This window comes from Etheostoma spectabile, chromosome 1 (genome assembly GCF_008692095.1).
Source record: "Etheostoma spectabile isolate EspeVRDwgs_2016 chromosome 1, UIUC_Espe_1.0, whole genome shotgun sequence".
Classification (NCBI taxonomy): Eukaryota; Metazoa; Chordata; class Actinopteri; order Perciformes; family Percidae; genus Etheostoma; species Etheostoma spectabile.
This window is the reverse complement of record NC_045733.1, coordinates 5,262,362-5,289,215: the sequence shown is the minus strand read 5'-3', so window position 1 is coordinate 5,289,215 and position 26,854 is coordinate 5,262,362. Positions and strand designations below refer to the sequence as shown.

The 26,854-nt window shown below is 39.0% G+C and overlaps 1 protein-coding gene across 1 annotated transcript in view; it reads left to right on the top strand.

Moving 5' to 3' along the window:
- furina (furin (paired basic amino acid cleaving enzyme) a) overlaps positions 1-26,854 on the top strand; it is a 72,932-nt gene that overhangs the window by 13,396 nt on the left and 32,682 nt on the right. The window contains 1 exon segment of the mRNA XM_032521368.1: positions 23,861-23,959. Coding sequence (XP_032377259.1) covers positions 23,861-23,959 — 99 coding nt within the window.

The following is a 26,854-nucleotide window of genomic DNA, read 5'->3' as shown; positions in this document are numbered from 1 at the left end:
TTTGCATTCATCTTGTTTAACAATAACCAGTCACATTATCGTCATTGATCCACAAGTAAAGTTGCACAATCACAAATATAACAAGTTGTTATACCTTGAGATTCAGTTTTAGTTTTGAACATGAAAAATGAAAGTCTACCTGCACAGAGCTTGTGTCATGATTAAGTGTTCTATAAGGAGTGTCAGTGACACCATTTCTGAGAAAGATTTTTTGTTTCCTGCTTCCTCCCCTTTTTGGAATGTGAAATAGGTTACTGGTGTTCGAGTCATGACAATACAAACATTATGTAAAATGTACATGATACTATGTTTAGAGGATGCAAATTGAATCTCAAATTTTTCTTAAAAGGTTTCTTTGATTATTCATAAACAGAGGTGGAATACAAAATGATAAATAATGTTAGTCATCTATTCCTACACTCTCACTTAAGCAGTAAAATGCACTTCTCAGAAGCTGACACTTCCCTTCTTGTGAGCAGTGGTTTGTGTCACTGGGGGTAGATAAAACCGTCTGTGTTCGTATTTCGAGGTCAACTTCCTTCATAGCTCCTTCTGCTGGTCCACCCCAGGGCTTTGCATGTAAGGGAGGATTGTGTTTGGCATACTGTGCCCTCACTGTGCTCAGTGGCACCAACTTGGCCTATTTCCGCTATCAAATGTGCTGATTTCTTGCCCTCCAGCCTGAAGTGGTTAGACCATTTTTTTATGAAAATTATTAATATTCTGTTTAGCACAAGATTAAAGAAGGAGCAGAAGAGATGGATATTATCTGGATATTATCTGTAATTTTGATGAAGTACATGAAATGACACTCCTATATGTAACTCATGACACAGCACTGCACTTAAAGGAAGCCTCTATAAGAACTTTCACTTAAATCTATCCCTCAACAAAAAGGAAAGTAATTCAATAGAAGATACGGATGGAGGGATGAACTAATCTCTTCCTTCCACAGTTGGTTGAGTTTTCCTTATATTTTCCCCATAGAGCCTGGCAAAATCAGATATTGCAATATCGTTTATCATATGCCATATTATCGATATGATTTGACATAATTTGCAGGGGACCTTTAGTGCTTTTAGATCATATTTACCCAATTTTGGAGAAATAATCTCAGTAATGTTAATCAAATGGCAGATTCACTATTTATTTCACTTGGTGACCAAAGTCACTATGTGCCTTCTCTATAGAATTTTTAAAGGGGAACTATGTAGTTTATTTTTTTTTTAGCTTAAGTTACATTAACTGAACAGCTTTGGAGTCATTGGAATGGTTAAATGACGTTTTTCGAGTTGAAGGGTGGTCGTCTTGCTCCCTCCTAGCACCTGTGACCGGAAAACCAATCCTGCAACTTTCACCCGGCGAGTCGCTGGACTCGGCGTCAAACTATCACCTGATATCAGGTCTCACGATGTAACAAATTGCTTCACGGCACTTCACACATTCAGGAACTGGCTAACAAGGTAGCGATGGAGTTTTTCCGAGTTTTCCACACTATTGTCATCGCTGAGCTGACAAAAATGAAGCAGAAAGCTTGGAAAGCATTGTCGGAGGAACAGAGAAGAGTAAATGGCAGATTGACCGAGCAAGGAGTCAGACACAAGTAAACAACGGAGCTGTCAAATATCTATTCCGAATCTGTAAGGGGAGCTCTATAGAGAAACCTGCAAAACCATCGCTCAGTTAAATTTTCACTGCAAAGTACAACCAGAGTGAATTGAAAAACCCCAGCAATGAGAGTCTGAAGGTATGGAGTCCATAATTGGACTCTGCAAAAGAGAAGCAATTAACTGTGGGGAAATAAGAGGTTTGAAGAAATTAGCTGGAAAATCTTCTCACGGGATGTGATTGGCCCAGAGATGATGGGAGAAGAAGCTGCCAGCTGAGCACTGAAATGAGCTGGTCTGCATGATTTGTACAATCCCACACAGGTGGTTCCTCTTACTTGTGCTGCATTTGCCACCAAGTCATCTGCCAGAAGTGAGACTCACCAACACCTTTTTATAAAGTTCTTTCAGGACCTCTTTGGTTCTCCACATATCTGTAGCTCACTAACATGATGCTAGCGCGCGTTTCCTCCCACTTTGTAGCAAAGTGTGAAAATATACTTTGGAAAATGTCACAAAAACTCTGACATACTTTTGTTTTCACAGTAGCTGCACTGAGATGAATAATGAGAAAATGCAGCCGTGTCAGGAAATTTACGGCCATATGAAAAATGGAAATAGCCTTTCAGAAATAAATTAATATTGTGAAGGTTATTGCTAATTTATGTCAGCTCATTTTTGCAATATTTTATACCCTGAAGGGGATTAAAAAAGATTTTATATTCTTATGTAAACACAAAAAGAGACATGTCCATTTAATATATCTGGTGAGATGTTGGCCAGATAATTTAAAGTAAGCCTTTGGACAAACTTTACTAAATCTTTTTGAATTATGAATGCCTTTTCATCTCTACACAATACAACACCCCATAGCGAGCCCAAGAGAAGTTTTGCAATATTAATACATCTATTGCTGATTCTGACCTCATTTAATCATTTTTGATGTATAGTGTAGTATATATGTCACACAAACTTGGATGGAAACCAGTTATTGAAATCGCATCACTGGGTCTGTTCATGATATGTTACACCCTTATATCCCGAGGGCCTTTCCAGGGTCCTTGAGTCAAACACGCAGCTCAAACACACCAGCTATATAGATTGTCACCTCTAAATATTTTATTATACCTAAGCAGGTTTTGTAGGCTGGTTTACTTGTGCAATATCTTCATTAATCTTTAACGTACCCCTCTGTGTACTGTGGCTCTGGCCTACTTTAGCCAATGAGAGCTGATGGCTCTAACGAAGTGTGCAGTTCTATAGAGCCAGTGTAGCATGTCCCTTTAGACTTGGTGCCTCTTTGAAGTGCAGTAACGATAACACCGCCAACACAGTTCACAGCGCAGTTGGATGTGGGCCCTTGTTTGGTGTTGACCCATTAGGAGGCTAGGCTCTTCATCCAGAGAGAGAGAGCGATCGTTTCTCATCTTGGTTTGGTTGATCAGCAGCAGAGTGGTGCATCTCTGCAGCGTTTTTGGTCTGACTGCCTTTGGTCCTCGTGTTGCTGTCAATGAGAAAGCCTCCCTTTATTCCAAGCTCCGGCCTCTCTCTCACTAAGCAGCTCCAGATCTCACTTTATCTCAGTGCAAGCTGCTCTTCTTTAAAGTTAATGAACTGCAGAGATTGACTTGTCCTGTTTGCTCTGCTGGAGACTGCTGTGTTGATAGGAAGGAGTTTGGAGCTGATATACACCAAATCATATCCTTAATGTAACTGATATATTTTATATGATCAAAAAAGGATTTTAATATATAAGTATAATCTGAGTTGTTACACTTTATGGATAGTAAAACTTTCACGTTAATTTATCTATCAGTTATTTTTTGGAACAAAATATTTAACACATTGCGATATCTACATCAGTTGTTACTGTAGTGGCATTTTCAGAAAACTTTGTTCATTGTGGCATTCCACCAACCTCTTTGTTTCTGAAGCAGTTCATAGATTGCTAACAATCTCCAGAGAGCAAGATGTTTTTTTTGTGACATGCTCTGCTCAAATTGATCTAAATTGAGATAATGGAACTGGTAATGAAAGACATGTATGCCAAATTTCACAAGATGAGTGTAAGAATATGATTCAGTAGCTGCAAGCTTTGTAATAACATAAAATAATAAAGATTGAGAAATAAGTACTGAGCAGGGAACTTTAGTCTGTCTGTCATCCATCAGTCGCATCTTCACGGAGTCATGAAACACCATAGAATCACGCCTACACACTTCTTACCGCTGAAAAACAAGTTGAGCAAAGAGAATTGTCTGGTTCATTTGATTCGCCTTTAAGTGTGCCATTTTTGTACCTAGAAGGTGTTATGTCAGAATGTGTAGAAAAAAGCTACCCATCTGGTCTTAATCATGTCCAAGTGTGATGTTATTTTCAATCTCACTCGTGTCCCTGAACCATCCAGATGTGCTGATATAAGGGATTTCTGACCACTCCTTTTAGGTATTTAATTAAGCAACCTTTTCAGGCATCTGGCTTTTGTAGTCTTTAGAGATGTAAAATACATTCTGTTTCACACCCAAAAGTTAGCAAAACAGTATCTGATGCAAATACCCTGAAACACCGGAGATTTGTTCTCTCAGTTCCATTTGTCAGTACTTCTATTACAGCTCAACCATAGATAACAGGTTGTTACCCTGTATTTGTTTTATCTTTTTGGATTAGCTTATAAATCAAAAGGCCACTGCATCAGGTCAAACCAATAATTACTGTTTTGTGAAATAACTGCCCCACAGTGATATCACTATAGGCCAACATCCCGAGAAGACAAAAGCAGTGCATGAATCAGTGTTTCTGGAGACATATCCTGAGAGGGTGACATAAATGTCTGGCTACACTCGTTCTCCTTACAAATAAATTACCCTGAAGACAAAGATCAAAGACAATAACAAACTGGTAAGCAGGACGCCATCGCCAGCCTCGGGCAAAGGAGTGAACACCAATATTGCTAGGGGTCCTGGGAACTGCACCAGCAAAGGCCCAGCAGCAGTCAGTCATTACTCTGCTCTCCCACAGAGGAGCTATGGGGGCTGGGATGAAGCAGAACCACATACAGGTCACAGGGGCTGTAACAAGAGCCAGATGTGCAAGGGGACATAAAAATACATGGACATGCACTGTTCTCTGGCTTTTAAATATGAGCATGCTCACACACACACACACACACACACACACACACACCACACACACACACACACACACACACACACACACACACACACACACACACACACACACACACACACACACACACACACACACACACAGGGTTGAGGTATTTGAAGCATGTCTTCACTGAAATGGAAAGAACTTATTTTTCTTCCGTTCATATGTGATAATAGTAGTTGGAATTATGGCAGCAGGTTTTTTGGTCATCACATTTTTGCTCCATTTTGTTAATTGTTAAAGAAAAACTGGGAACAAAAAGTCTTCACATAAATACGTAAAACAACCTCTAGTGGGTAAACTATGCATGTATCATAGAATCAACAATTCATAAATAAGCAAACGAATAACTAGCAGGTTAATTGTTAGTAAAGTAACTTGCCACAATTCAAAAGTATTTTAGATGGGCAATGTAGGCTTTATTCCATGATTTAATATTTCAGTAACTGCAGGCCTTCTTCAGAACTTTAAGCTACTACTTCTAATTTACTACCTAAAGACTGTGATCTACAGTATACCCACTAAGAAAGCTACAGGGTTTCCAAATGCCCACCTAAAAATGCCCAACGACACTTAACAACATACTTTCATTCTATTTTTTATATATTTTGAATAGTCATCTGTGTGTTTCTTCTTCACATAGGCTTTATAAATGTATTTCCACCGCAAATTGGTGCATAAAAGTGTATCCAAATACAGGAAATTAAGTCGTTAATGCTCAAAACTTCCCTGGGGGAGGACACCCCCCCACTATGATATGCCCCCCTCCCCCCAAAAAAGGTAGGTAGGTATGTATGTAACCATTGCCTAATTGTTATCAATTATGTTACTATACTTAAGAAAACAACTTAATTTACAACAAGATATTGAAATAAAATACAAGCTGAAGTGTGCCAAGAATATTTTCACATTATGAACAATTAAAGCAGCATCCTGGTTGAAAAGGAGGTTGCACAATATCTCCAAAACACTCTTCCCTGTTTCCTGTCATTTTGCTTTTATTCAACTATAGAACAAAGGCAAAATGCCAAACAAAAGCCAGGATAAGCATGTAAAAATACTCACAATGATTTATAATGTCCTTGGTTAGGATGCCATAGATACTAAGCCACTGAAACTAAAATAAGGTTAAACTTTTTAAAGTAAGGTCATCAATTTGACTATAAATCTGGGTGGGAAAATGAACAAATTACTTTAATGAAAGGAAGCCAATTCATGGGGCTGTTGCATGCAATTGCACTTAACCATCTGCAATGGCACTGAGATGAGACTGTGGCTGTGCTGGGGAGCTCCCAGGTGTCAATGTGTTATTGTTGCTCAAAACAAAAATGTATACAGGTACTTCATGGTTTCTCATTAATTTTGATAGTATTCCTTAGTTCAGTTGTTGAAGAAAGAGAAAATGAAATTGTTAAGTTGCAGGCAGCTGTGTTTGACGTAACTGATCTTTCTGTGGAAGCAGTTTGTATCTAGGCTTGTATCTTATGACATGCTGCACGTAACGAGGACAAGATGCCCCGGTTTTAACAAGGCCAGTATGACCTAGCCTCCTGGCACGCACACACAAGCCAACCCGGGGGCGGAGCGGTTATTTGTGGTGCAATTTAAAAAGGGTAAGGGCTTAGTTTTGATGTGCCTTTTTACAGTGAAAACAATGAGGTGAACTAGCCTGATGGAGAATGCAATGTGGGAGGAATGCAGCATTTGGGTGGAGCTTTTGTTTTTATGACAGCTGCAAGTGATTTTTTTTATTTTTTTTCATCTTTGTTACAGGAGTCCTGCTAAGTTGTAACAGATCTGCAGGTTTTGAGCTGTTTGGTTTTGCTGCAATGTAGCAGAGATTTCAGATTAGGTATCCTCAGGACTAATAGAGTTTGTGTAGCTACACATGACTCCCAGGGATAGAGAAACAGGTTTCCGTGTGCGAGGTTTCTGGTTTTGTGTTGCTGGTGTATCAAAATTGAGTGTGATAATACTGTTTTTTTTATATGCATTTTGCAAAGATCATCCACCGGACCTTTTGTACACTTTTGAATTTGCAGTGTTGCTAAATTCTAATCCAAGAAACATCTTGTTTCTCTCATCAGTTGTATTTTTTTCTTCTCTAGCCTGAATGACCTCAAGATGTCAATACAGTTGCTTTTATTCAAATGCCTCAAAATGAATCTCGTCAAAATACCCAGTTTGGCACAGAATATCATACAAACACCTCTCTCTTGTAATTTTTCAAATTCATTTTTCAGAGCTTTTCAGCACCAGGCTGTTTCCCCCTCGCACCACTGCACTCTGAGTAGGTGCTTATTTGTTTTTGAATGTTTCAGTAATGTTTTGGTTACCTGCCAACTTGGAGCAGAGATGGCTCCTAAATGCGCTAGAGGAATTTTTTTTTCTTTGATTTCCTTTTGAAAAAGAAGTGTTTGTTCTTCCAGGATGTTATATAATGTGTTTTATTGATGTGAAAGTCAGGTCTGTCTTGTGTTCTTCAGTTTTCATGGTAGTCCTTAAAGTTGGGTAGTATGAGCTCGACAGTTGGGTGTCTCACAAGTTCTAAAACACGTCTTTTTAGGTCATCTTCCATCCTCGTACAGTTTCAGTTTAATCCCACCTCATCACATGTTTGGGAAATTGAGTCCCTGGTGAATGCTATTGAACACGCTCATCTTTATTCTGCGTGATGATTTTTGCTGAATGAAAACCTGCTGACTGAACTGGATGCCTCATACAGTCGATTTTTAACAGTGGGGGTTTGTTGTCACTAGGTTGTTGCATCGGGAATGGTACAGTATACATAACCTGCAGGGCAGGTTAATATGCTTCAAATCAGTATTACATTGACACAATGATGATTTTATAATACTGATTTATTATTGCATTTATGGCAAATGTGTATGGCTTTAACTTAATTTTCATTATTAATTAATCGGTCAATATTTTTTTAGATGAATCCATAAAATGTCACAAAATGGTGCTATTTTACCACAATATAAAGAAAACCAACTGCACAGGAAACACTGAAGAGGCTGTTTTGTGAGAAGTGTTTTTGTGGAGGCTGCTTCAGCTCAGGGAATGTTACCTATGTTTTGGACAAGATACTGTATTGGCTATATATTTATATTTCGTTATTTACAGACTCAAGGTCCAGATAAAAAAAGTACACTCAATACATTACAGAAGTGTTCCAGACCAAACATAAATACATATAAACAAACTCATCCCCAAAAATATCACAAAAGAAACACACATACATACAAATCTACATATTGCAATGCCCAATAATTAAAACAGGTACAGGTGCATGTTCCAGTGATTTCATAGTTTTGACAAATATCTGGTATAACTAAGTGCAGGATTGATTATAGCATTTAAAATTGTATCATAGTTGGTAAGCCTCAGTGACTTGCTCTCATTCCCAGGGCATGAGTCCAGACATGCAGTGGTGTGGCACAGTGGAGATACTCCAGGTCCCAGGTTTCCCTGAGAGTCTGGTCCCACCATTCATTGACTTTCAAAATATGCAAAGTAAACCAGGAGAACTGCAATTATGGTGCGTTTAAAAAAGAATATAGCTGAGCCCTGTGCTGAGTTGAGTTTTGAGGGAGCTTTCCAAACAAGTGGGTTCATGTGTTTAGTCCACAGAAAATAGTCATCCTCCCACAGTTTTGGAGACCTATAATACTAGCGGTTTATGAAAGAATGTCTTACCACACAACACAGCCAACCTTTTTACTATCCTTATTTTGGTACCAGGTTGGCTTGTTTGTCTATTTTGGGACTGTTCTCTGTTTTACTTGTTCCAACTAACAGAAACTCTGAGATTGATGTGACTTCTTTCTTAAGGTTACACGAAACATGCATTGTTTTCCTGCATATCAAAATGGATGAATACAGAAATTATTTAAATTCATTATCCATATCTATCTACAAGCTGAAAAACATATAACAAATATAGCTTAAAAATCAGAGGGATCCACGTCCTCCCATGAATATCATGTTGAACACAGGACCATGTATCGGTTTAATATTGTTGTCAAACTTTAGGAAATGGTAGCGGCCGGCATTCCTGTCATTGTCCCAGCCACCATGCAGCAGCAGTGTGGTTTACGCAGCTAGAAGGCTGAGCCCAGCCGTTGTGGTCAGAGCTTCAGACTGTTCAGGAATGTTCCCCTCTGGGGAGTTAGTGAAATCAATCACACGCACACACAGACACACACACACAAACTGATGGACAGAACTGTTTCAACATTGAGAAGGTTTAAGTGAGCGATGTGTTAGTGTATTGGCTAAACAGTTGGGTGACTATTGTGTTTGGTATGGCAGCACTGTGTTTACATCCCTTCAATTACTGTAATAAAAATAATTGTATGAGTTCTTTTTTTTCAATTGTGTGCAGTAAGTGTTGGGCTGAAGCGGTGTATTGTGATATGATTTGTCGATGTAATTGCACAGTGGAGGCAGCTGAGTTTTTATTTTCAGTTTTATTTGTACGTCTCAATATTGCATTGATACTCTGACAATCTAAATTCCCTCTGGGAAAAATAATATATCTACAGGATGATGTGATTGCACAGTAAGGTCACTGCCTATACCCAATCATTGTGTTTTGCTCGGCTCCGTTGTTTTCACTCTCACCTGCTGTGAGTGAGATTGAGGAGCAGGTGGGGATGGAGAATGGCTGGATGTCTGTGTACTTGGACGACATGGAGCACATCCTGGGAGTGTACGTGTTGGATGTTGGACGTTTTAGTAACAACAACATCCAAACAGTGCTGTAAATCCAAAGTGCTGAGGCGGATGAAAGAACTTGGTAAATAAACATCTGTGCATCTTAATGGATCAAATCAGGTCAAGTTTATAGCTGCTCCCAAACTGTAAAAAAATCATTATCTGCGCTTATTTTTATGAGAACTTCAGTCTCTCTGAAACATCTGGCCCGAAAGATTATTTGATTAAAATATACACCAACAAGACATTTTCACAACAGCTTAGCTCAGAGGTATGCACTTAGGACGCATCTTGAAAAGGCGTGTGGTTGGACGTCGGTTGAACGAGATGGATACTGTGGTCGTAATTGCTTTTGGTAATTCATTTTGCACACACAGCTCTCTCTCTACTCATGTTGTGTTATCTAAACTGAATTGATATAGGACTTGATAGTGATGTTTTCTGTGCCAGATCACACAGAATACGCAAGGCAACACACTGCCTAATGTCTATACACTTTTTACTGTCTGAGACGAGTGTCTGATTGATAATATTTTTATGCTGGACTGAAATAAAGGCAGCCATGTCATGAGTTTAATGTTCCTTGACAAGGCAGTGACCGCTTTTTATTCTCATAATGTAGATGAGAGCAGAGTTGTTTTGCTCCATGCTGCTGTCTACTATGAATAATTCTGTGTCGCATTTGCTTTCAACATATCTTCCCGACCGATTGCTAAATTATTTGGTTGGAAGAGCTCATTTGTTCATACTGCCTGGGGAATGGAAATTATGAATAATTTTGTTGATCGACATTCACCCACATAAATGAACACATCAATTTCAGATAAGGAGGAGCAGAGCGTTGCAGCGTGTACAGCAGCAGCTGGACCCAGTTTGCGTGTGACTTCTATGTTGATTATGTTTCATCAGATCAGAGAATGATAGGGTAAATAAACCGTGATGACCCATTGAAAACCCAATCCATTTTCTCGGAAATGGACTCACTGCTTTCAGCTAATTTCAGTTCCTCTTAATTGCTGTTGACAGTATTTTGACTCAACTTTATTAAGTAAAAGAGTACAATGCTAAATTAACGTTTGTTCATTATTCTCAGGGGATTACATGCATTACCACACAGCGTTAATTCACGATGCAAGGGCAAACTGCACCTTATGTTTCATTAACTCATTTGTTTCACTGCTCCATCTATTTTGCAGATAGTGACTAAAAGTTTGAAAAAGTGCTTTCAGAAATGGTCTGTAGCAGTTTCCTGGTGTGGATACTTTGATGTGAGTGCAGAGCATAACAAATGTAATCTTTACCGTGTAGCTTGAAAATAGGTGTGCAATAATGCACTGCTGAAGATCTGTCTCATTGTGCTAGGCACATTGTGTAGACTATCCTCCCTTGACTAAAAGGCAAGCCAGTTATTCGGAAGTATTATAGAAAAATATATTAATTTCACAACCTTTTTGTGTTCGCTTATTTCAGTACTTTTATGTGTGAGCAGTGTCACGATCATTTTTGGCTATATCAATTTCTCACTTATTTGTGGGTGTGTGTGTGTGTGTGTGTGTGTGTGTGAGGATTTTGTCTAAATTAAAAGCTTTGCAATACCGTTAAAAAGCAAAACAGCTTCAGCTTGTTATCTCGCACCAGAAAATAGAAGTAAAGATAAGTAATAATGACTGATGAGATATCTGGTTATTCAGCCAGAATGCTGTGCCCAATGGTTTGTCCATAACCACCAAGTAGAGGTGCACTATGCTTACCATACCAAATCAGTTAAGTCTGGCTGGTGTCCTGTTTTAAAAAGGCTTATGAACCTGTAAAAGAATACATTAGTTTTGCCTTCCTGAGGATATTCTCTAGCACAAATCGCACATATTTATTGTTGCTATCTTAAAAAATAAATAAACAATTTTATCACAATCTCTTATCCATGCATTGTCAAAACTGAACCTAAACTGATCTCCGTGGTAACAAACAGTCTTGGAGGGCTTCCTCTCTTCCATCTGTGTGGTGGATCTTGTTATGTGATCTGTCTTTCTTTCACCCCACTTCACCTTCAGTGCAAAGAGGAGGAGTACAATGAGTCGGAGGCTTTTTGTAGAGTGAGGGGGATCACAGACTAATGTGTGCAGCCTCAGGCGTTGGCAGTGATAGGACGGCGATGTGGCTCAATTTCATGTTAGCAGAGTGCGGAGACATATTGGAATAACAATGAGGAGGAAAGTACAGTATTTGCAGACCGTGTAAAGTTGACAGATGCATATTACCCTACTCAATTTGATGCATTTCTTTCTTTTCACCCAACAAAAAAGGCAATTGAAATACTATGAAATCCCAACGGCAACAGAAATTGTAGTATATACAGTATATATTTTTCTTTAGTGATGCCACTTTTTATTAAAAGGGAGTGTCCTTCACCTACCAACATGGGACCATATCCTCTTCACATTTTTCTCAGTCACTCTCGGGAGACCCTCATGACAGTCCATTAAATTGAAGTGCAGAAAGGTTGGCTACCTGTGGTGTTCAGAGACAAAAGTGCTTGGTTCTCTGTGGAGGGAGAAGACATTGATGGAAATGTTTTAGATGGAGAGGTAGTCAGGAAATTAAGAGTGCAGCTTCCTCAAATGGCCCCTGTGGTCCTTCATTGGGGTCGGAAGAGCCTGTTTGGTATTTCTGTCTAGCAGCAGTTCTCTTTCACTGCTATAGGAGTGGGAGATAAAATTAGATGCCAGAGTTAAATCTTATTAGCTCCTGTCCCACTGGCAATCACGCGCGCGTGCGCGTGTGCGCGTGTGGTGTGCGCGTGTGCGCGTGTGCGCGTGTGCGCGTGCGCGTGTGCGCGTGTGCGCGTGTGTGCGTGTGTGTGTGTGTGTGTGTGTGTGTGTGTGATTCAGGCCTGTGTGTAATAACAAGAGTGTAAATTGTAATTTCCCCTTGGGGGATTAATAAAGTATACATTATTATTATTATTACCCCTGTGTACAACTAAACTGGCCGTAGAAATCTCCCTCCACGTGCTTGGAAACTCTCACGCCTTCACTTTTTAAAATCGAACGGAAATCAGAACATGAAACTAAAACATTTCAGCCCAATCATTTCATTCTGCACTGTAATCTGCTGCTCTGCTCATACTTTGTATTAATATCATTGCTCATGCTTATACATCAGTGCACATTAATTCTGTCCTGCCCAGGATTTTATGCAGCGTGCTTTCATGTCTCCTTATATAATGCCGTTTATTCCAGCACTCCTGGCAGGCGGCTCTGGGGACAGAGAAGCAGTTGAATGCTAAATCTTTGTCTTTCCCATCACTGTCACTACTTTGTCCTGCGTGATGCAAAAATAACTTAAGGCAAACCCAGCCCGTGGATTTACTATGTGCCATAAATGGGACTTGTGATGTTATGTGCTTTCTGAAAAAAATAGTTTTCCTCACTTCCTTGAAAATGTACATGCACACACACAAGAAAAACAGAACAAGAAATAGTTTGGCACATAACCCCCTCAACATTTATTTTCATGAATTATACAAGATACAAAGTGTTAAATAGTGAGCTTTAAATGTGCTGGTAGGCAATTTGTTAGCTTTGGACAGAGCCAGGCTAGCTGTTTTCTCTTGTTTCCAGTCTTTATGCTAAGCTAATTACCTTCTGCCTGCGAGCTACATATTCACCATACACAGTCAAGAGAATGGTGTAAACCCTCTCATTTAACTCTCATAAAGAAAGCAAGCAAGTGGGTTGAAGTATTCCTTTAAACAATCGTGGTGTTATTATTGCAGTACAGGGCCAAATAGCAGTTTGGCTCTAGCATAATGTTGGTTGTGTGGTTTTTATATATATATATATACACACACACACACACACACACACACACACACACACACACACACACACACACACACACACACACACACATACACACACACAGTGTATGTTTGTTGAAAGTTCCTATTGGGAATTTGCTGAAACCAGAATTATGCCAAAAGTGGGTAATAATTAAATAAGTACGCTGTCTGAAAAAAACAAATTAACCTCGGAATGCAAACTTCACTTGCACAATCCATCTTGCTCCCCTTTTTAAACTAGATTTTGGACATATTTGTTGTAGTGTTTAAAACAGATTCAAAGCCCAGATTAGATTAAGTATTCCCCCATGGTGTTAAAGGCAATCATACAGTTTCCACTCCCAGTGATGGAACTCCCTTGTGATAAAAACCTGCTTCCTCCCTGTCCCTGTCTCTCTCTCTCTCACTCACACACACACACCACACAGCCACAACAACACACACAACACACACACACACACACACACACACACACACACCCCACACACACTAGTTTAATTCCTCTACTAATGAGGGTTAGCTCATCAAGGCATCTGCCTGAGAGTTGACGACGTGTTTGGAGAGATTATCTCTAAACCGTTCATATGGGGCGACCTTTGATTTCCAGCAGACTGATCATGAAAAGTTGTTTGTTTCCGGCTCTAACAGAGTTATCAGACGTGTGATTAGAGCGTCTGTGACACTGATTACACAGCAGACAGTTGGACCATTTAATTTTCATTTTAGATTCATAATGATGGATTGTCTTTGAAAGTCCAAAGGTTAGGAATTCATTTATGTTTGATGACTGAATTTGAAACCTCTGAAAATCTCAATATTTGCACAATAAAATAAATCTTTGTTGCTCTTAACTCTCTGTGAACACAGGAATTTCTCATAAAGTAGGCCACAGAGAGTGGAGGCATTGCATGAGTAGGGTTATGGCTCTTTGTAGTCTTTGATGTGTAAATTGTGTTCATACTGCACAGTTAACAGATAATTATCTACACGTCAAGTTAATATGATAGAAAATGCATTAAAGTGTGTGTGTTGTGTGTGTGTGTGTGGTGTGTGTGTGTTATATATATATATATATATATATAATATATATTTAATACACTAATTAATATTTAGTCAAACTTGAGCAGAAATTTTGTTTTAAGGTTAAAGGTTTTATGCATCAACTGTCCTCAGTGCACCCCATCAGTGTTGCGTTGACAGGGTGGGGGTCGGCTCACGTAGAAGGTGTCTGAAAATGCTACTTTCTCCATAACCTGTGCTTGCAGGTCAGTTCAAAACCACAAACGGTTCACACTGGAATCTGCTAAAGGCCACATTTTAAAAGGTAATGTGAACAGCCAAACAAAAAAGTGGATCCGAATTAAGCATTAAGAATTGCGGTGTGAACATAGCTTTAGATCATTCTCTGAACAGGTTATGAATGAAGACTTAAGCTACTGAAGGACATTGCCTTGGATTAGTGCAGAAGCACTGCAGCAGCCTGGGAGGTGATTACAGAAAAAATAAATTACAGATTTAAATATTAATTATAATAAAGTGTAGCTTGTAAGGTAAGGTACAAACGTACATTGCCACCTTCACAATTAAATAAAGTATTACACAAAGAAAGGCAAACTGTAGCACAAATATGGATTTACTGTGTTTTTGACTGCTGTGGATGGCTCACATCTTCAGTATTTGACTTTTCTACGTAGATCAAAACCTTCAGCTGACTTTTCAGATTTAGGATGCACTTCAGGAAAAGCCCATTTGTTTTTAGAGGAAACAATGAAGAATATCAAGACCAGTTCTTTGAAAGCTACATAAGTTATAATTAAAACCTATATACCCTTTTACAAAGTCACTGGCCTTATTGGACTTCCACCAAATTGCATATGATATCTTAGTAATTAATTCTTCCCTGAGGAATGGAAATGATGTCAGCTATACTAAAAGAAGCTAATGATTGATGTCTTTCCTCTTCTAACATCTCTCTAGAGACATGTAAGTTATATGTCAAATGTTTTAGAGCCAAAGCTCGTGAAAGGTCCATTAGTGTAGAAGTGAATAACCTGTATTATCACTTTGTTGTGTTAAAATAAAGTTCTGAGAATGATTCACTCTTTTGAAAATGTAACCCAAGCAGAGACACATCCTACCCGAGCTTAACACACCCTTACAACGAGACACAGAGTTCCCTCTGATCACAGTTGGCTCTTATCTAACGGAGCACATTTCTGCTCTGAGAGGTAAAAAAACAATCTCTCAGACTGAGGTCAGACCGACTCGGTCAGAAACCCTTTACCTGCACCACCTGCTGATTGCAGCTCCACTCAGGTCGCACCATTCTCTGAGATGACATCTGACTCCACCCTGAGGCTGAAGTTCGCAACTCTCAGCTCTGGACCAGCAGGGGAGTGAAAGTGTTCGATCATAAGCCAAAGGGTCATAGCTATTCTTACCTTTTACCACGTCAATGTTTTTTTTCTTTCATTTTGTTGACTATGAATATAAAAGGCAAATATCCATAAGAATTACTGGATATCCTTAATATAGCTAATCATGTCACATTGTCTTTTTTTAGCAATTTGAAACAACATTGCACAAACTGATTGTCTGTCTACTTCTCAAATGGATGGACTTTTCTGTAATTGGTTATGATAATTTGTACTGACTCTGTTCACCCGCAACTGCAGTGTTATAAAGCCTACGTAACTACTGCACTGTCTTGTGTTTGTCTGACCTTACTGTTGCAGCACCATAAAAGACCTCACTGTGAAGAGTGAGTCATCTTAGGACAGCTGTCATCGACCTGTGAGCTAACAGCCCTGCAGCAGTTGTGCCATGACACTATAAACTTTTTACACGCTCATCCACTCCATAAAGTCGAGGTGTACTGCAGTGGATGAGTTGTTAATGCAGAGACCGGCGGGGGGGGGGGGGGAGATGATGGACCATATAATAGAATATAATATTCTCCCCTTTTTATTACTATTACATTGTGATATCAGAGGTTTACCATAAATAAAAGTAGTATTTATCTTAGTCTTGGTACAACAGTGACATTTACTGTTTACTTACAAGTTAATAAGTAGTAAAAATGTCACGGGGTTTGCCATCATTGCATCACATCACAGTAAGCAACAAGTAAACAAAATTTTGCATGCACCCAAATCGAATATGCCTGATGGTGTAGCAGCACTGCAAAGATCTGTTCCCTCACAAACACAGACAAATGCACGCAAGCAATCATCACAACACCACCACCATTCAGTTAGCTTTTTTCCACTACAGGAACATAACTATCCATAACCTGGAGCTTCCAATAACCTGAACTTGCACGTCAGTGAAAGGGTGACACTGTCAAACGTTGTTTATGCAGGGTTTGGTAGTCAAGTGCAGTTCAGTTATGGGACAGACAACAGTGGAAAAGTATATATTATTTACTGTACTGTATTTGCTGTACTGTAATGTGGTGACTTTTAAACGATGGTATCGTTGAATCGATAGAGAAGCACAGTGGGAGGGCAACCGAACAAAATGTAGCGATTTTGCATCTGGGCTTTGAAAAGAAACATTTGGAAATGTTAAACAATTTAGAAATTTCTACTTGAATGTAATTGGGAAACTATTAATGTATTCCTACGCACTAAGCACAAAATCTACAGTTTACATGGACACATGCATAGCACAACATAACATCATGACTTCGCGTAAACACACACGCCGACTTACTTAAGCCAAGTGGCATGTTATCTGTACGCATTTTGAGCTATCCGCGTGAATTTAAGCTGTATACAGCGGACTTAAACATACACGCAGCGTGTTATCACCACTTGCTGTGTTATTGTGATAAGAAAGTGACTTTTGAGTTTAGGACATGTGACACTCAATTGGGTTTAGTAAAACAAGAAACCGACGATTGAGTTTAAGAAACGTGACACTCGGGACACGGTCTAAGGTGTCCTGGATGAAAGTCCTGTGTTTTAACAATCCTTCACCCCGACCACCCTCACTACGCAGATTTCACAAGGTAATGTAAGTCATAAAGTAATGTAAGTCAATAGAGGCCAAACAGCGCTAAAAAGCGAGTATGTGTCTCAATAACACGCCAATATTGGCAAAGGAAATGCCGTGTCATACATACGTCATTTCATGAGATCAGTCTGCATAACAAGACAAGAAAACACAAATCAGAACACCACCTGCATATTGAAACAAACCTTAACTAAATACACACTGTGTTTTTTTCTGCGGCGTTTTCCCATGATGCAAACTAGCTGTTGCCTTTCTTTCAGCCAACACAATGAGGAAAATTAGATTTTTAAAATCATTCTTGAGTCCCTAATTCATGAAAAAGAAACCAAAGCCATTTTCTCACATGTTTTCTTAATGCGAGACAATAAAAAGGTCAGGTGTGAGTAGAAGAGGGAGAAGTGGTACTTGAGGGTTTTGCTGAAAGAGAGAGGTCCTCAGGCTTTGCAAGGGACTGGGTTACTGATAGCAAGGTTGCAGATGTGGGAAAGCCACAACGTATCCCATGTAAGCAGAATAAGTCATTTTCTTAGGAGATCTACAAGATATAAGAGTTCAGACTAAAGAAGATTTCATATTGTCAAACAAAGGACAACATTGAGGAGGGCAGAAGCATATGAAAGATGCACTTAAAGCTTTAGAATGTCAATTTTGTGTGGTGGTGATGGAGATGTGATAATACACAAGATGCTCAATGACCTCCAGAGGAAATAGTGGCTTTTGTATACAGCAGCCCTCAGTCAGCTATAAACACTGAACAAGGTACGCTACTTTATGTTTATGTTTACTTTATGTTATGTTAGAGGCTTAAACTAAGGCCGTCTGGCTGAATTATTAGTCAATATGGAAGTCATTGAGGTATTTCCTCACTCTCCTCTTTACTCAAATGCACCATATTTCACCATCCTGTTTAATCCACTTGTTTTTGTCAACACCATTTAAGGGACTAATCTAACTTCTTCAGAACAATCCAGGTAAACAGTGGGCTATGCCAAGAATCATAATCTGTATTTACTGTATAAACAAAGTAGAGGAATGTGGCCGGCAGCTTGTTGAGAATGAACAGTGTGTTGATAAATAAGGTAGTTTGAGTTTGCCTTCTAAGGCTTCATAAAAGTAATAGTTTATTTCTAGATGATTTAGACGTATTTGGACAAGTTTTCTGCAAACTTCACCTACACCTGTGTACACCTCTGCTATCATGTACAACACATAACATAACATAAATGCCTCCGGGTTATAACGTTCTCTAAACGTTAAGAGAACCAACCAACTGTAACGTTCTCCTGCGGTTGCGCTGTACCTCCACACAACGTTCCCGTTTGGTTCTGAGATTTTGAGTAGCATAAAGGTTTGCAGTCACTTGATTTAGATTCACTCAAAAATGAATGGACTTATAAAATCTACGTAAGATAAACAGCATAGCAAGAGAATCTATTTATTTTAAGGCTGATATCAATTTAGCTTAAAACAATGCTTTTATGCTATCTTATAGCTAGTTGAATAACTGTTAATGTGTTACCGTTAACATAACGGACACCTACTGTATGAATGCGACTATAGTCCAATGTTAACAAATACGGTACTTTATCGTTCCAGTATGCATCTTGCACACTACATTTGCACTATTGTCTATATTGCCAATAAAACTGATTCTGATTATTGTGTATATATATATATATATATATATATAGTAATTCTTTATATTGTTTATTGCAGTTTTAAATCCCATCAAGTTTGCCTCTTCATCAATTCCTGCTAAATTTTAAGTAATAAAACAATTGGTATCATGGTTGTTAAAAGTTTTTTAAAGGTTAGGGGAATGTAAAAAACAACGTTCGGGTAACGTTCTCTAAAGGTTGCAACATTAGGATAGTGTTAGGGGAACGTTTGCTAAAGGTGGCAGCGTTAGGATAACGTTTGGGTAACGTTCTCTAAAGGTTGTAACGTTAGGTTAACGTTCGGTTAACGTTCTGTAAAGGTTGCAACGTTAGGATACCATTAGGGGAACGTTTGCTAAAGGTGGCAGCGTTAGAAAAACGTTTGGGTAACGTTCTCCAAAGGTTGCAACGTTAGGATAACATTAGGGGAATGTTCGATGTAACCAAAAACTAACGTTCCCAGAACGTTAGGAAAACTTTCTGATCAACCAACACACAACCAAAACCCAACCAAATCTAACCTTCAGGGAACTCAGGGAGCTCTGCAGATATGTAAACACTCAACACAAGACGCCACAGAATGTGTTTGACCAGGAAAAAATCTAAATAGCCAACCGTGTTTAAACTTTGGTTCAAGTAAAGTGGCAAACTTTTTGAAGTTAATCGACTAGCAACAGTTGTGTAGCCATCCCAGTATTAATCCACATATTAACCCACGCTTCTTCCCACTTTTGGTGTTCCTGCGTATTTACTAACCAGCTATCGGGTCACCGGTGAAAGCCCGCCTGTAGTGTTCTCTGTCCGGCTGTTTCTCCGTCATACTGCTGGCCCTACGTATCCATAAATCCATGCCCGTAACGTTCCCGGGTTTAGCTTCTGTTTCAGGGAAAGGGGACTTAGCGTTCTCCTTTAAATCCGTGGGATGTTTCCCTGTAATAAACTGTCCACATATTTCACCACCTTACACTGCAAGGCACTTGCTTTTATCTGATACAGTTATAATCAAATAGGACTCTGCCACTTTCTTCCAACCTTCGGTACCGCCATGAGGCCAGGCGAGGGGCACAGACTACGTTGTTTGTTTTGTTCAATTATACATGGAATGTCGGAATTTCCTGGTCCCAGTTGGAAACTACACGTCTACGGGAAATGTCACGGTCGGAAAGATATGATGTTATTTGCTCTATAAAAGACATTGACAAAGACATTTACTTGATAATTTTAACCAAACTGATTTTTTTTTTTGGTACCGTTAGAACATTGCACATTACCACTATCCTGTAAACACAGAAGCCTCAATGAAGAGAAGGGAGAGCATTGCAGCACTTTAAAACCTATTTTACACAGTCTGTTTAAAACTTACAGAAGGAAGTAGTAGCGTTTGTGATGCAATCGGCTCATAAAATTAAATGAGAACCAAAGTCATTAAAATATATATATATATATATATATATATATATATATATATGACTTTGGACTCTATTCTTTTTAAAATAAAAATTAATTTAAAATAAAAAAAATTCAAATCAATTGTGAACAGGGTGAATCGCGATCGTGATTTTATAAAAATTAATCGTGCAGCCCTACTCCAGCCTCATTATATAAAAACAAGTTGCTGGACTATTTTAGGAGACTATTGCCTGTGACTGCATTAAGTTTTATTTTCTGAATTTATCTCAACCCGCTGGGGCACCAACAAAATATGGTAATTTCCTACATCCTGATGCCCCTAAATCAAATGCAGTTAAATGTCAAAACTGAAAGGGAACGTGCCGTGATTGATGTGAAATGTGTCAGGATTGATGTATTTAGTTTAACTGCAATTTATAGCCTCCTCTCAGTTGAAATTTACAAAATCCACAGGCTTTGTTCTTGACATTCAGTTACATATGGAAAACTGTTTCATATCACTTTATTGCAGCCCGCAAACCTCTTTCCCACTTCGTCTCCAAACATTGTTTGGTTCTTTGTGAAACATAAATGTGTCAACAGTCACTGGAGATGAGTAACAAGACCTTTTGATAAGTGCTTTCCCACAAGGTAAATTTGGCAGGCAGGGTGGCAGCAGACATGCAAACAAACGCGCAGACAGTTATTTTCCACTGTCTGTTACCGTGCATTTTAATGAGGTTGATGGATTAATGCCTCACTTCAGTAATAGGCCACTCAGAGAGTACAGGTTAAGCCTGTTGTGCTCTATCAGTGCCCAGCTTATCACATCAGTAATGGTCACTCACAAGTCCTGATTCGTGTGTTTCCACTTCCTTTTTTCCATCTGAATGTCTTTGTTTTAAATTGCCTTTTTCCAGTGGAAAGCAGTTAAGCACCACTGAAACTCCTGAGATTAAATGGTTGAAAACATAAAGGTCTTAAGTGTGCTGATTGCCAAACGATGATTGAGCTGCAGGGGTAGACATTTAGCACAACTAGAATAGACTTAATTTTGTCGAGTGAGTGTGTGTTTGCAAATGTTTGACACAGTTGAGCTATTGATAGTGTAAGTTGACCTCCGTGTTTATCCGTGCATTTATGCCTTATGCATATGCACAAGTTTTTTTTAATTTTTTTTTTATCTTGGAACCCATCTCTGTCCAGTCAGAGGCTGCTTCGTCTTGACCTGTTCTCTTGCTTGTAGGGAGGTTGTTGTAATTGTTGCTGCTGTTACACATATTGGGGTCGATGACCTCTGCAGTGGACCATGTCATGTTATTTCTAACAGAATGATGAGTTTCGATTAAAGTTGTTTCTCTTTGATAAAAAAAATTTTTAACACTAAAACCTGAAATCTTTCTTTTTTTAATTCTATCAAACTGCTTTTGTTGCTGTCCTGAAAAACTAACATCATGTTATCTATGGGATATCATGTTTAATAGAAAATATCTCACATGGGCCAAAATGGGCCCTTAAATACAGGGTGCATCACCAATAGCTGCTTTAAACTCTGATAAGTCATCTTCAAAAAATAATTGATTGGTGCTTTTTGTTAAAGTATATTTTTACACTGGTGTTATTGTTATGAGTATTGTCCCAACTCCAAGTCACCTAGCTGGGCTAACACAATGAACCCACTACCTGATCACACACCACACTACCCTTAATTTCCTTCGGAATAAATAAAGTATCTCTATCTATCTTTTGCTTCTCTCCTTGAGACAAGACACTGTCAGCCCAGCTGATGCTGTCAGAAACCAGCGTTTATGCTCTTATTATATCCTGCATTTTCTTTCTAATCTAGTTCTATTTTTTTTTTTTTACTGCCTCAGACACACACACACACACACACTTGTGGTGGTCTGTGCTGAATATCATTGTAAAGTGTGTCTTCCCTCTTGGATATTTCCTCCCTATTGTCCACTGGCTTCGTGTGCAGAGGCTTTTTGTGTCAGCCTGGCTGGAATCAGCCTGTTTACTGTGATTAAATGGGAGCAGAGGAGGTTGGGGGACTGAACCAGGACTCTTTAGCAAAAGGACGCAGTAAACACACTGCAGTACTGTTGCTGGGACACAAAGCATCCCAGTCTGTTGACAAAATATGTATAGATTTCTCTCCTTTCATATATGTTTATGCTGCCTATAATTATTTTTTTTAACTCCCATCTAAAATCAGTATGCTGTAGCAATTTTGTTTATGACTCACTGTTGCCCCTTTTTCTCTTCAGTGAAGTCATTATTTATCAGTTTAGTGCATATGCAGTTAACACCACCTGAGTACCTCATAGAAGTTTGATTGGTTGGCTCTAAACGCAGTTTTTAATGCTGAATGTAAAAATTGTAGAAAAGCAAGCAGATCCTCAAAATTGAGAGGCTGCAACCAGCAACTGTTGGGTTATAAAATTAATTTATCAGGTTGCATTCTCTGTTAATCAATTATTTGGCTAATTGTTTCAGTACTCGTGTAGATTCACACTATCGTCTGAAACTGCTCAGCTGTGATGTGGAGTGTGTTTCTTTGCTCGGACAACGTATTCTCTGAAGTGTGTCGTAGATCACTGCTCTATTAATTACCTTGATAACACACTGGCAATAACTGACAAAGCACAGAGGATTATGGGTCATGTATCAGGTTTCCCACATGGGAATACGTAACTGTGTCACTGTGGGGGTGGAGTTGAGTTAGGTCTTTTGGAAATAAAAATGAAACTGGGCTTCTCTAATTGTGAGCACACCTTTTACCAGCTAATGTAGCCCATTAGCCTCACTTGGCATCGCATAATGCAGGTGCCAAGTGGTCGCAAGGTTGGGGAGAGATTTGTTAACCTCCTAGCACCTGAGTAGAGTATTGCTATAGAATAAAAAGGCAAGCCAAAATATGAAGGTTATTTAATCCTACTTGTGTTTCAGTAGATGCTGTAAGGCGTTGTGGTTAACACTGCTGTAAAATATATTCATAAATAATGGATTTACTATATATACTGTATGTATATATTTAGATATATTCAGATGGACAAAGATTTGTGTAGGACATTACGTGTTTAGATCTACACAGATACATTTGCCTAACTTCAATATGTAACTAGTGAGAAGGTTGGAAGTCTGCATGCATGTTTCTAGGTCTCAAATTTTATTGCATCATGAGCCAAATATAAAAATATATTTTTAAATTTAGTCTGATTCATGGCTTCATTTGTTATGTGGTTGTGCAGTTATGTATTTTGCACTGTTTTGCACTGACAGGTATTCTGTACTCGACCATTCTTTATTTTTTGACAAAGGGGCTTGGTAGGGATTTAGCACAACCAGAGTCATTCATACTTTATTGAAACTAATATCAGATGTTGAGATATTATCAAATTACAGATTTAAATGTCCTCATGTGATAACTGATCGTATCCTGTTTTTCTTTTCAGGTATTTGGTGATTATTATCACTTCCGGCATCGTACAGTGGTGAAAAGATCGCTATCGGATCATAGGGGGACACAAGTCCGTCTTTCAAGAGATCCCAAGGTAAGAAGTTTATTTCAGGGGCGATGATTGATGGACTGTGTGTTCATGGATATACATACAGTTTATTAATGCTTTGGAGTATGCTGTGGGAAGGAAGTGTGGGTACAGTTGCTGTATTTGAAATGTCATCCGTCCGTGGTGGTTGTGGTGTTGCCATTACTGTAGCTACAGATACAACAATCAGAGCTTTTTTCTTACGATGAGAAGGAGACGCACAGTAGAAAACAAAGAGGAATACAATAAGGTAACAGCGACAGGGCAAAGATACAAAACCTTAGCCCTCAAATTTCCCCTTTTTTACGGCTGTCTCAGACGAGCCGCGGCGTCCACACTGACTCTTTTCCTTTTGCTTGCGTGCTCTGAGGTAAGCGGTTGCTCCCCAGAAACATGCACTCTTCTGTGAAACCTACTGCCTCCTCCTTGAATAATCTAATTGAAATTACACATTTCTATGTTGTCTTACTGTTTTGCAAGAGAGTTTGAGGTAAGTTTCGAAATTAGTCTGTGTCCTACCCCATTGGGAAGGACAAAGGGAAGAGTGTGAAATTAACATTCATAGCTGTGGGGATAGAAGGGAGTATGTGCCAGAGAAAGTAGATGTATGAGTACTTTTAAAAGAATCTTTTAAAACTTTTGAAAAAAAAGAAAGAAAAGATGCTCGTTCCCTGGTCACAGAGCTTTGCGTCGCAACTTGTCTTAACTGAACAGCCCGATTTTAAAATGGGCAGCAAAAGAAAGCAGGCAGCGTATTTTTACATACTTTAAAATGTATCGGAAGTGAGACTTTAAGTACGTGTACAGATTGTATAAAGATAAAACTCCCAAATCACAGCTTTACATCAATGGTTTCCTATAAAATAACAAACCGTGGGCCTCCCACGAGACAAAGCTTGGAAAAAAGGCACCCTCTTACCCTGTTATTTTTTCACTTCCCGTTCACTGAGCCTCCCCTGAAACAGTTTGGAGCCCCCCTTTAATCTATATTATCTGTGTACAGGAAAGTGTAAGATTGAATCTTGTTTCTCTGTTTTACCCCTTTGCCTTAGCCCCTCCCCTTAGTTTTGCACGTTCACGTGAGGTTTGTCTATTGTTTTTATGACAGTGGGGTTTGGTTTCAGACAGCCTCTCCGCATGCTCAGTAAACTCAAAACTTTACATGTAAGTTTCAATTGACAGCTGTTCAGAGCAGCTGTGTAGCTGTTAAATGCAAAGCAAAGAAAAAAAAGTCACTTTTGAAAAAAAAAAACCAGAGCAGCATTTCTTGCATCGCTTGGTGAAAAATATTAATTGGAAATGCTGGCTGCTATTTATTTGTTTGTGCTCCTCTGTGGTTCCCTGGCTGAAAACGCTGTGCATTAGGAGAATGTTAAAGTGTTTTGACACAGAGCCTCAGGGCCGTTTGACAGCTGGCCTACTCAGAGCACAATGGGTTAACATGAACAATGAATCTGAAATGGCTCTAGCTTTATATAGCAAATAGTGACCAATTGACTCCAATGCTGATCCAGCAGACCGACTCCGTCTCCTCAAGTTGTTGTTGTTGATTTCTTTGTTTACTTGCTGATTCGACTTCATTCTTGCATTATATTTTCTCCTCCTAACGATGGAGTCTACCAGAAAGAATCTCACAACTGTGAATTTTTAATATTCCCCTTTTCTCTGCCTTCTTATAACACTGTTGATTCTTCTTTCTGTCACTGAAATCCCTGGAAATTATATGAACATGGTTACATCTAAATTGCGTCCAGCTCCTCTCAGTATTATAGTAATGTAGATAAATCTCCATATAAATGTATACAAGTGCGACTGGAGAAGCAAATGTCAAAATGAATCTACTGCCGTAAAAAAGTGAATGAAATCTGACCCTGCTGTCATGCTGTGCAGCTACACGCTACAGGTGCACACTGGGAATAGAACAACTTCTGCTGGCTTTGTTTGTGTCCATCAAATGGTCCACCTCCCTCTTTGGGATTTCCTTTACTCTGCAGCTCCATTTCCTGTTGTTGAATTCCTTTTTTCCCACAGCACCTCAGAGAAAGTGGAGTGTTATAGTTCCAGGTCCTCCTGTCCATACAGGAGGGGTCAGGTCAGTTTGTCAGTACCCACAGGAATCTACCATGTTCAGTTTTATCTATTTGTTTGTTTATTCAATCAAGGGAGCTATGCAACTGCTGCAATAGCTTGCCATTTTTACCAAATCACCCCCCTTTTTTTTTAAATGTATAAAGACTATTAGATCTAAACATCGATCCATTACTGTAACTGTGTTGCAATTAATAGTCTGATCAGAGCTTTTATTAACCAGCAGATCATTGCAAATTTGATTTTCATTTGCATCAGCTGCACAGTTTTTCTCTAGAAAAGTAAAACATTGCAAAAATATTTCTGATGGGAGGAATGTTTTAATTCCAGAGAGATGGTCACTGCATCTTTTAAACTGGTTGAGATGAAGCCTGAACAAAAGGCTCAGTAAACTCTCTTTGAAGAGTGTCTAATTACTAACAAAAGCACCTGGACCTCTGCCAGATCTCATAGACTGGCTAACAGAGTCCTGTTAATAGGCTCCATTGAAGATTTAAAAACCGCTCTATCTACTACCTCCGTACCTTCTACTGTGTTCTGTTTTATTATGTTGTTGTAGCAGGCAGTTTGCTTTGCTTTTAGTGTTCTTGTGTGGTTTGTTGAAAAGAAGAGAAGGAATAAGACAAACATAGCAAATCAAAGAGTGACTCCGAAACGCAGAACCTTATCATTATTTGTTTGACTGGTTTATAACTCTATCAAGAATAGTAGCACGCTTTAGCATAATTATAAATGACAAAGTAACTGATCTAGTGTGTTCCTTTTATTGTAATGATGCTTTATTTGACGCTTCCTTTTGGCCTCAGAGGGAGG